This window comes from Epinephelus fuscoguttatus, linkage group LG17 (genome assembly GCF_011397635.1).
Source record: "Epinephelus fuscoguttatus linkage group LG17, E.fuscoguttatus.final_Chr_v1".
NCBI lineage: Eukaryota > Metazoa > Chordata > Actinopteri > Perciformes > Serranidae > Epinephelus > Epinephelus fuscoguttatus.
In genome coordinates, this window is record NC_064768.1 from 12,710,909 (window position 1) to 12,722,828 (window position 11,920).

The 11,920-nt window shown below is 40.1% G+C and overlaps 1 protein-coding gene across 2 annotated transcripts in view; it reads left to right on the forward strand.

Moving 5' to 3' along the window:
* pvrl2l (PVR cell adhesion molecule related 2 like) overlaps positions 1-11,554 on the forward strand; it is a 438,280-nt gene extending 426,726 nt beyond the window's left edge. For both annotated transcript variants that reach the window (XM_049603247.1, XM_049603246.1), the window contains exons 8-10: positions 1,421-1,478; positions 3,868-3,963; positions 6,381-11,554. In XM_049603247.1, the coding sequence (XP_049459204.1) occupies positions 1,421-1,478; positions 3,868-3,963; positions 6,381-6,587 (361 nt within the window). In that variant the 3' untranslated portion in view covers positions 6,588-11,554. The remainder of the gene's footprint in view (positions 1-1,420; positions 1,479-3,867; positions 3,964-6,380) is intronic.
* The last annotated feature ends 366 nt before the right edge of the window (positions 11,555-11,920 follow it).

Below are 11,920 nucleotides of genomic sequence, written 5' to 3' on the forward strand. Positions count from 1 at the left end.
ACAGGGTATACAGTGAATTAACAAATTAACAGTCATTATTTCCTTGCCAAGTCACAGAGGTTAATTTGATTCACACTTACTGAATGTTGCAGACAAGTTGCTGATGCTCTAATGTGTGGCCAATTCAATGATAGAATAAGATGGAAATCACAACAATTACCCAAAATGATGATTGCAAAGTTCAGGCTTGGAACATATACAGTATATTCAATCCTGTATGGTAGGTTTTGGTCTGAACTGCTCTCACTCTCTGCAGACAGCTGTTTCATGCATTGTAGTGTGACATAACATACGCGTCAGCAGCGGTTTACAAACAATAACAATGGCATAACATGACAATAACAACCATATACCGTCTCTGTTATAAGGCAGCGGATCTTAAGGAGCTCCCGGACCTCATTGTTTTCCAGTTTGTGTACATGTTTTGGCTGCTCTTCTTCTTTGAGTTAGTCACTAACTGAATTACAGCTACTTCTTAGATCACCTACAGTGGGTCACATACAAAACACATCGTCAAAACATCCATGATCACGTCGTGCCATGTCCCATTTATACAGACATCATTCTGATGCCCCCCATTCTATGATTGTACCGTTAATACAGAACGGCAAGACAGCATAACAGCGTGAAATTCCTGCCACGAAGAAGCACTGTAAAATGGGCTATTGTCAACTGGTAAACTACATTACTTTAGAAACTTTGATATGATATATGATACAATGCGATACGATACAATATGATACGATATCATACGATACAATCCTATGCGATACGATACAATGTGATATGATATGTATGAAATGTGTATATGTAACGTATTCGTGGTTTGTAGAGATGTACAATGCCAACACTTGTGGTGACTGAGCTGTAAATCAGTAATAATAATAATAATAAGGAAGCCACAATAACAAGTTATAAACCTGCTGAGACTGAGACTCAGTATCTATGTAGCTTTTCATAATGTATTTCTGCCCATAGTGGCCAAAATACTAATGAGGCTTTTAAGAATCCCTGGGCTGATATGAAGCGAGAAGTGCCTCATATTGTTTAGGTCTCCACTTCAAGCAGTGTTGTGTCACTGAGGGCAAAGAAAAGTGTTCTCCATTATATGCTCTCAATACAGATGTTTCTGCCAGTACAAATACATATCTATAAATCAATCCCTGCTTCTGTCTTCAAGTGCAAAAACCTTTAAACCATACAGGGCTCACCGCCGTAATTAAATATCTTTTCATTGTAATTTTGCATTTAAAGAGTCATTAATAGAATCTGGACTGAATTACAACACAATGTCTTTAAAGCTCCATACGTTCCATATCTGTTCACTCTTAGAAACCCGATTTTGTTTGGTACAAAAGAAATCAGTTGTCTTAACGGAGCAGCGATCGTTACCGCATTATCTTTGTCTCTTCTCCATCAGGGGCCCCCCCAAGCACAAGCCCCCTCCCCCTGTGAAGGCCGGCAGCTCAACAGAGATGGTGAGTGGTCGACACGAATTCAAATCAATCTTTATTGTCATCACGATTATATTACACACACACACACACACACACACACACAAATACACAGCCGCAGTCCATTTGGACAGTCATAATGGGGCTAATGGCTATTGATTGGAGATCTGAGTTGGCTTATGTGTGTCGAAATAATTAGCTTGGTTGGTAAAGAGCTCCATTAGAGCCCTTCTTTCCTCCTCCTCCTCCTCCTCACCATTTTATTCCATCATTCGATCACATTTTGTTGTGCTTGTAACACATTATGTAATGAGACTAAAACTCTGCAATTTTATGTTGATTAGATGTATAAAAGATGTCTAAATGCCTGTTAATGCCCAGCTAAGATGGGGTTCACAGGGTTCAACAGTGAAAGTTTATTAGAGATCTGCACGGTGTCTTGGAGAGCACCATCTGTGGAACATGATTAAAATCAAGCATTACCTCTACCAGGCTATTTCTGAGTCCAAATCAAGCCTCTTGTACTTGCAAATTTCTCTTTCAAAGCTATATATATTTACAAATAATCCCTTGAATTTGATACAGTGTTTAGTGTTGCACACAGTATAACATTTTCTATACCATGGTCTGGGTAAATACTTAATTCTGGTTGGCTGCAGGGTGTCCGTTAAAAACTGATAATGGACATGTACTAAGTAGTTCCGGTAGAACTGTCTCTTCATTGTTCTGAATGAATGTGCTGGCTACATAACAGTATCAGTATCTGTAATCTGTTTGCAATTAATTTAACACACTGAGGTCAATGCCTCTGGACACCATAGGAAGGCTGCAACAAGCAACAGGTACTAGACTGCCCCTCTGAACTTAAGCAATCATTGCACATCCTGTCCGCTATTCACCTCGCTACTTCAGTCTGCAGCTGACAGTAACATTACACATGATGCATCTTCTGTTCATGAAAATCTTGATTTGATTAGGGGACAATGACATGGCTGAATATCCAGCTAGTCTTGTTGTTAAACATACCGTCAAATAATATTTACTGTTTGTCAGTTGTATGCAGTGTTATTGACCTTGAATCTTGCCAGTATGACGTTAGCTTTCTGGCTAATAGCTGGGTCAAAGAGTTCCATGAGCTGAACGAACTTGAATATCTCCCATTGCTAGGTCATAGTTAAGGTTCATCCTATTTACTGGAGTAGTGAATAACATTTCCATTGCATAAGAACCTTACGGGTTTACCAGGTATTAGGTAAACCACAAGGTCACAAGATATGACTTGTGAAAAACTCTAGATTTTGTCTGCAAAAAACATGAAAATATGAAGAAATATTCTTACTTTTTATTTCTTTAATAAGTGACCATGGTTTAAGCAGGATAATGGCCTTTGACATGTCCATTATAATTTTTTAACGGCCATCACAGAAGCCGTTAAACAGTGATAATGGACACCTCATCTGGCATCATTCCTTACATATACTATTCTAAGTATTTGTTACTGGTTAAGCAATTTAGTTAAGGTTAGAAAATGTTAATAAACTTATTGTGTCTCAAGTCACTATGGTCTTTTACTGTATCAAACCAGACCACGATCTTTCCCTCACCTCATCTGACTGCTACCAAGGCCTACATGAAGTTGCTGTAGTTGCTTGGTATGGTATTGAAAGATAGAATATTTTAGTGGAAAATAAATGAAATACAGTGTTATCTTAACCAACAAAAATGATGGCCTGAGCTATCACAAGAAAATCCAAGTTGTCTCTTTTAATGTGAGACTTTAACTTTTCCTAAACAGCGACCTCTGTGGCCACGAGTGGTAATTACAGGATCATTTCCATCATTTTCTTAAAGGAACAGTGTTTATTATTTCAGGGAATTTAGTGGTGTCTAGCGGTGAGGATTGCAGATTGCAACCAGTGGAAACTTCTCCCAGTTAGAATTCCTTCAGTGTTCATCGTTCAGGAGGTTTTTACTGGTAGACAAATAATCCGCAGGGGTCTTTTCCTCTCTAGAAGAAACAGACCTGGTTATTATAACTGGTAAAAATACTGAATAAAATAGTTTCCCTTGTTTTTTTTAAATCTGTGAACTCACCTATTAATTTCATGTTTCACAGCTTGTTAAAGTTTGCTAACATTAGCCACTGCTCAAACCATAACAAGTAAGGCTGTAGTAACAACACTTATGAGCAAGGGTGCTTTAAATTGCTCATGAATTCAGTGACATATTTTTAATTGGACCAATGTTATTTTTTCTTCCCAAGGCTACAAGGTCTCTATTTCTGACTCAGATCTACAGCTCTGTTATCTTATTTTGATGCATTGTTTGAGCTTGTCTCTTCTCAGCTGTATTATATTGTATTGTTTTCTGTTTTGTTGTCTTCCCTGTGTTGATGTGGTTTCTGTGCATGTAGCTGAACAAGCCATCAGAGCCTCCCACGGCCACAGAGACAGCACCTCTCAGCCCAGGAGAGGTTTACTACGAGCCCACAGGGGGAGAACCTGTCACGGTAACTAACACAACACAAACACATAAGCATGTTTTTGCTCCCTGACACATGAGCCACATTCTGTCACAGTGGGCTCCATATCTGTTTGGACAGCTACTGACTGTGTTGTAGGGACGCCATGGTGTTTGTACTTCACACCAATCAATCAAATTATATTAACATTAAGTTCTATATAATTACTGATGTTAAAAAAAAAACCTCATCAATCTTCATTTTGATGAATAATAACATAAACTCGATAATCCTCAGTCTTTCATACTTGAATATTGAAGTTTAATTACAACACAAATCTGATATCAGAGAATCCTTTGACACAGCACATGCATGGACAGAGACAAAAACTGAGATTTCAGAACAATTATTTCAGCCTTTTACAGTGTCCGTTCCTTGTCATTCAGATCCTCCTGTCACCGGACAGGTCTGACAAAGTGAGTGTGTTACTTAGAAGCACCAACAAGGTCAACCTCTTACCTTCCCAACAGGCAGGAGCCTTTCAACTAGAGATGTCAGTTTCAGCTTATTTTTGCTTTCAGTTGCTTATTATCTGACTAATCAGTTCAACACCTTTGAACTGTTTTTAGTCCTGCGCTCTTTTGACTCAGTGAGCTTTGGCGCCACATTTTTAGGCACTATCCATTTAGGGAGGGTGAAATTTTAATGTAAATGCTTTTTATTTCATTTTATTTTATTTCATTTAATGGATGTATTAAGAGAACTGGATACAGCATTGGCAGCAGGGCCGCTTTCATTCCTATAACAATTGCTTAGTGACGCATGATGCCAAAAAGGTTCAACTGCCGCATATAAAACTACCAAGATGATCGGCACACAGTGTTGCCAACTTAGCGACTTTGTCACTATATTTAGCGACTTTTCAGACCCCTCTTGCAACTCTTTTACAAAACAGCGACTTGCGACAAATCTAGCGACTTTTTCTGATGTTACTGGAGACTTTTGGAGACTCTGACGTGAAAGCAGGTATTGTTCTTATTCTTCTCAAAGAGCAGTGGATGCTGCCATGGGCCCCTCCCCCATCCCAAAGCACTCACAGTCAGAGCAGGAGATGTTAACCCCTCCGCGTCCAGACTGCAAGTGAATCGCGCATGCGCGGAGCCGCCACTGGCTAATCCCGACCTGGCTTACAGTCAGGTGATGATGTCATTTAGGGACTTCTAGCGACTTTTAGGACAGCCAATAGCTACTTTTCTTGCTGGAGAGTTGGCAACAGTGTTGGCACAGCATCTGCATTGTGCAGGCCATAGAGTAGGTGCACTAGAAACTTATGGTGGCCGAGTTCAACTGAGTGCAGCCAAGCTTCTTACTTCCGCTAGCAGAATGGCTAACTTCTGGCTTAGCACTCTGCTAACTTTGGATAAAATTATTTAATCTTGGCAGTTCTTTTAGACTTTCCAAATGTTCTTGGACCAATGGATCAAATCCCAATAGTGAAAAGAGTCATTTATCCACAGATTTACAGATGTTCCTTCCCCAATGTCAGTCAATGGGGAAAAGACTTTTTGGTCTGCAGGGCATCGCATGACAGAGCTCAGAGGTTGCATTACCACTGTTTGGAAACCACAAAAATTGGCTTCCACACTTCCTGGGGGCCAGCCTGGGTTGGGTGCAAGCTAGCTAGCTGGGGGGGGCTCCTTCACACCTCCTCGTGGCGAGACCACGCTGCTGTGGAAACATGGCCGTCACCCTCCAGTCTTCCCCCTGGTAGCTCCTGTGGGTAAGCAACTACATTTTGAGCCGCAAAACCACTTCAGCATTGATCATTAACTTACGTTAGCACAACTAGCCATGCTAAAGGAGGTTTGCAGCTCAAAATTGAGCCACATGCTTAGCGGGGCAACCTGGGGGGAGACCAAGGGGTGGGCACAATGTTTCCACAGCAACGCTGTTGGATCGGGACAGCGTTACTAGTGGTACCAATGAGTGGCACCGCTAGCTAGCTCCCACCAGACCTAGGTGGTGTGCAATGCAGTAAACTGAAGAGTGGCAAAAATAACCTATTAACCGACATGTGTAACAACTAAAAATATTCTTGGCTGTTAACCAGTTTGTGGTTAACCATTGGCATCCCTACTCTACACATAAAACATGCTAAGTGTGAAGGGCACTGATGCTTTTCAGGCCAATGCACAAATTCAACATTTTTATGAGACACAGAATCAAAAAAAATATTTAGGATTTAAAAATCCCTTCACAGTTACTAAATCTATCTAAAATTGTATTGTTGTGTGATTGTAACTTGAAAATGAATGTCTGTACTTTTCCTTAATATCCCATAATTCTCCTGCTATGTAAAGAAGTTATAATTCTACCATGGAAGGTGAGTCTTCCTGTGATTTATATTGATCAACTTTAATGTCATATAGTTTGTATTCCCCTGAAACGTGAATGACGTCTTGCAGAACCTGGATGATGAGACCACCGGAGCCCTGAACGGCGGCGCGCCCCCAGTCCTGGACGACTCGGCTAAATACGACAAAATCAACGAGCTCAAAGACCACACCAGCGACGGTCACCGTGGCAATGACTTGGATTCATCAAATCACGAGCCGCCGGCCGCCAACATCTCCCGTGGCGAGAGCTTCGTATCTCCTGCCATGTACGTGTAGCCATGGCATATAGAGCACCACATCACAATATATGGGCCAGTTCCAGATCACCTAAATCTGCATGAAAAGCAAAGGCGAGCACACTCGTTTAAAGTTTAAACTCCATATGATGACGTTTTCCAGACAAGTTTCTTTTCCTTTGTCAGGCACATTTAGAGGGTGTTATATTTTCATTTCTGGGGAAGCCACTTATGACTAGTAATGTTGGTAAGGGTACTTATCTTTTTTTTTAACTCTGTCATACACACTTTTAATTATCATTACACTGCAAGTATCTGTCAAAGCAAAAATAAAGAACAAAATATTAAAGCAAGATGCACACACACACACACAGTAGTTAATATCAGACAAGCCATGCAGCCATTGAAATCATGTGTCTTGCATATGATGAGGCGGGCTTTTACAATATGTTAATTACATGCTTGAGAGGTATTGCAGTGTAGGTGAACTGGAACACTACCCTCAGCTAATTAACACACTGCACTCTGCCTATGTGATGCTTGCAAATCAAAATTTCCACCAAAAAAAAAAACAGCAAGACAGCAACATCTTCAGTGGATTCAGTCTGAAATATTATATGCAACATTTTGTGCCATAAACATACAATGTCCCCATCGCAAAAATGATTGTTTTATGTGAAGCTGCCAGTCCTGGGCTCTTCTGTTTACAGCCGTGGAAAGTGATTTGAACATCTTCTCTCCCTCTAAGTAAGGATAAAACATAAAGCTCCTGTTGCAGCCTTGTGCAACAGAGAAAGTAAAAAATACCATCTTTGAAATCCTTTCAAAGTATTTTTCTTCCACGGTTAGTTGGTTTTGAATTACATACTAGCTGAATTTGGTCCCAGGAAGTTCAAAGCCTGATCATCTGGCTCTCCAAGCAGCTTCAATTAATCACTCAAGATGTCTGAAAGTATTTCAGTTATTTATCAACTCCTACAATAACCCCAAAAAGAAGCAGCCTTTCCCACTCTTAACCAGGCTACAGTCCAATAAAAAAAACATTCCACTTTATTATGTTGTCAAAGGGCCTCATCTGTCCCCGGAGCACCAGGCTGCTCGTTAGCACTAACGAAGGGGAAGTGACATCGTTTTGAAGCTCTGTAACCTGGCAACATTACATGATTAAGATTCCATGATTTATAATTGCAAGAGTTGGTAAGGCTCTGTGTCGGGGAGATGAAACTTGGTTTACAGCAAAGCACACACACCACAGGGTTCTTTCATGCACACACACACACACACACACACACACACACACATACACATACACACACACTTACAAATACACAAAAGCACCAATGTTTGTATTCAGTCCTCCTCTAATGAATCACACTAATAAGGCTGAGGGAACATTATAAGGAATGTATTTTCAGAGTGTGAAAATGCTCAGCATGTATTGGAAAATACTGCCATTACAGCCATTTTAATAGATTAAAATGGTCACACACTCTGATATATGCAGAACATTTTACATGTGTAGAAAATATGCATTTTAATCGATTGTCCACTTAAAGCAAAAATGAAAAAAAAAAAGTGAGCATCAACTATGCCTGGCTGAATCAAAAATTGGTCTTCATAGATGTCAGATGGTACCAAATGATGAACAAACAGTGTAAATACTATTGATAATATTGATGAATAATATATTGTTGGTGAAATGTGTACACATAAAAAAAATAAACAAAGTGTAGGTGTTATCAGTGCCTCTGTACAGGGGATGGAAGTTTGTTTAATGTCAAAATGAGCGATTTAAAAAAAGTGTATATTACTATTTTACTTTTCACGGGTACATTGAGGTTGTCACTTATTACTAAAATGTTTTATTTGAATATATAAGAAAAAAAATGAAATGGTGTGGATTTTACTCCTTGTTCATATTACTCTGCATGGCATGATCGGTGGCTTGTTGAAACACTTTCCCAAGGCTGTTTGCGGAATGATCTTCTCCATTTGTAAAAACATTTTTGAATGTCAAAAAAAAGCAAGCTGTTTTTTTTTTTTTTTGTTTTGTTTGTTTGTTTGTTCTTTTACTTCCATCTCAATGTCACATTCATGCACACCATGAGCACAAGTCCAATTTAAGTTGAGAGAGCCAGAGATTTTTGTTTTATTTTTTGTTTTTTCGTCGTGTGACAGCTCAGCAGGCTTCCTGGTTTTATCTTTAGCGCTGATCCGAAAATGTAGCCAGCGTGGAATCGCCATCTCTTTCGGCCACAGTGTGCAGTACACACAGAGACACAGAGATGCTCTCCTCCTTTCTAATATTGAGCTCTTGCTTGAGACCTCGAGGCACACAAATCTTCCTGAGGTATAAAGTGGACAGTCGGATGACAGGATGTGGCTAACAGCACCAGTAAAAATCACCCACAAAAGCACAGTCAGATGGTGGATGCAGATTTGTTAAGAGTTTGGTATAAAAGTTGATAGAGATGGAAACAGGAAGAGAGACACATAATTGGAGACATAAAATCAAACTGACAGAGTAATGAGATAATAGGAGGGAGGCCTGAAAAGATTACAACAAGAAATTTCTCATCACAGCTTTCACTCTCTGCGAGGTCGGCACAAAATGCAATATTTTAGTTTTTAATGACGTATGACAATCATCTGTTTATATTCAATTGTTGCTAGCTTTGGTGGGGAGACATTTTTTGGCTTTATATATTTGTAGTTATTATAGAAATACCACTTTTTGCTGCATGTTCACAGAAATACTGCTACACCTTTGATCCATCCTGAAAAGAGACACAGCTTTGTTTTACTAGTTTTACTTGACTTTGTGTAATAATGACAGACAACACATAGACTGTATATAAAGATGAGCGACGCGTCTCCACTTACCCCTACTGTGCAAAAATGAAGCCAAAATATCTCGGATACAGCTGTTGCCATCTTGCTCTGGTGATGTCAGTTGGAGTCAGAGTCTGCGCAGTATCAATCTCCATGGTGTCGAGTTCCTGCCTAAGCACCCATCCGACCAATCGCGAGCAGCGCCCTTCATCACAAGCACACAGATTGGCACACACAGCTGTCAATCATGATGTCAACCCCCTTTTTATGGCATCACATAACTAGTTAAAAACTTAAAAACTTATCCAAAAGGCAATCACTTGAACATACATCAACGTGATAGAGTGTTAAGTTTGGCTCATGTCCCATCCACTAACATGGAGGAGGTGGACTGTAAGACCTATGCTGCAGCCAGCCACCAGAGGGCGATCAAGATGTTTGTTGTCTGTTGTCTGTTGGACGCAAATTTGCGGCTCTCAGCATAGTGAAGGAATGGCCCGCCCCACCTAACCAACCCAACCATTGGAGCCAACACTAGCCCATCGTAGATAGAGTAGGGCGGGTCATTTCTTCACTATCCTGGGATTCACAAATTCGCCTATGGGATGGCATGTCAGCTCCCCAAAAGTGAAGCCAAACATCTTGATCGTCCCCTGGTGGCTGGCTGCAGCATAGGTCATACAGTCCACCCCCTCCATGTTAGTGGAACCTGATGGAGATCAATATTTCATAGATTCTGGCTCCAAATGACATTATCAACGCAAGATAACAGCAGCCATATCTGCGATATTTTGGTTTAATTTTCATACAGTGGGAGTGAGTGGAGACATGTTGTTCATCTTTACATACAGTCTATAGTTACCATCATTAATGTTTACAGACGTCTGAATCTGCAGTATAAATTCAGGACAAATGCGGGATAAATAGGGAATTCTTTAGTATGCTGACGGTGTAAAAGTTTATTTTGTACTTTTTGTGTCTGCGATGTTTTGATTTTTTTACTAAAGGGAATGTCTGCATGCTGCATGGACCAATGAGATAAAAGTCCAAATATGCCAGAAGATTTGGACCACCATGACAAGTGCATGGCTTTTGACTTGTTTATGGTGCAGTGTCAGACAATCACGTACGGTGTATTATACAGCTCTGCCACAGAACAAAAGCTGTCAGAAGGGAGAATTAAATGTGACGCTTTTGCTCTTTTGTCTGTAATTTAATTTTCTTAAATAAATGAATATTTAGTTTTCTGCAGATTAATGTGTTTAATGTGTTTGCCAGCGGGCTGCTGTTGATAGATTGAGCATAAAGGAAAAGGACAATCATTGGGACCCATTATATCAGAGACCAATGACTCAGCAAACATTCAGTATTGAGTTTGAGCTCTGTCATTTTATTTGGGGGATCATTCAGTTTTACCCAGAGCCTTACGTTTAATAGAGTTGCTTCATTCTGAGGTATCTTGAATTAGAATCTCAACATCACCAGGAATGCAGTCATGAAACTGTCAACTAAAACGGAAATTGCAAAGAAAAATGAGCTCTGAGTCAGTTTACAGGCGGTATTTGCCCAAAAAGCATGAGTCAGTTATGCAGTTAGAGGGTGATGTGGGGGAACTGCAGTGATTTCAGATGGGTTAGGTGTTATATCAAGGCTGTGAGTCTGTCCCGTCTGTGAAAGCTCCAGCGTTGCATTTTGGCCAAGGTGCTTTGCTCCCCCCGTTACGGGTTCGATGCCAGAAACACAAGCTGTGAATGTCCTCAATAACGCAGTTCGGTCTGAATGCGGTCCTCTCCCTCGTTTGCCCTCTTTCTTTCTCCCCCCCTCTCGGTTCTCTCTCTTTCATCCATTGTCATCACAGCTTTTCATCACAGAGCCAGACGTGCCTTCTTTATGTTATTTTTAGCTTTTCAATTCTCACACTTCTTGTTTGACAGTAGAACGGATGATGAAAGGGGGAAACACACAAACACATGATGGGTTTGACATCGATAATGGCAATGCTAAAACACACACACACACACACAAACACACTGGAGATGTAATCATATTTTTGTGAGTGTTTATCAATTCTTTCATTTATTTTGTTTAATCACAGATCAATTATCATTTTGTATGCTTTTTGGGAAACCTATTGTACATGTTTTACAGATCATTGTCTTGTCAAATAAAATGTAAACCGAAAGGACGAGCAGTCGTAGTGGTTATTACCTCTGTCAGCTTCCCAGGATCAACCTGAGAGAGAGCAGAGCAGCATGCCAGCAAGTCCAAACGTCTTGTAAATATGCTCAGGTAAAGAGTAGATTTAGGTAGAGTGAGGTGATTCTGTTTGTCAAGGTTTTTTGTACAATCTGTCATCTTAAACTGGAGACATTTATATTTTAGGCCAAGACCAAGTCTTTAGAATTTAAAATATCTTTAAAATTTCTTTGCTCACTTTCTTGTAGTTTTTCCTTTTGTCCTGCTCTTGCAAGTTTCCCTGAAGGTAACAGGAAGTACAAATAGCCTCCCCTGGTCAGGGAAGAAGCCAGTCGTATTATCTAT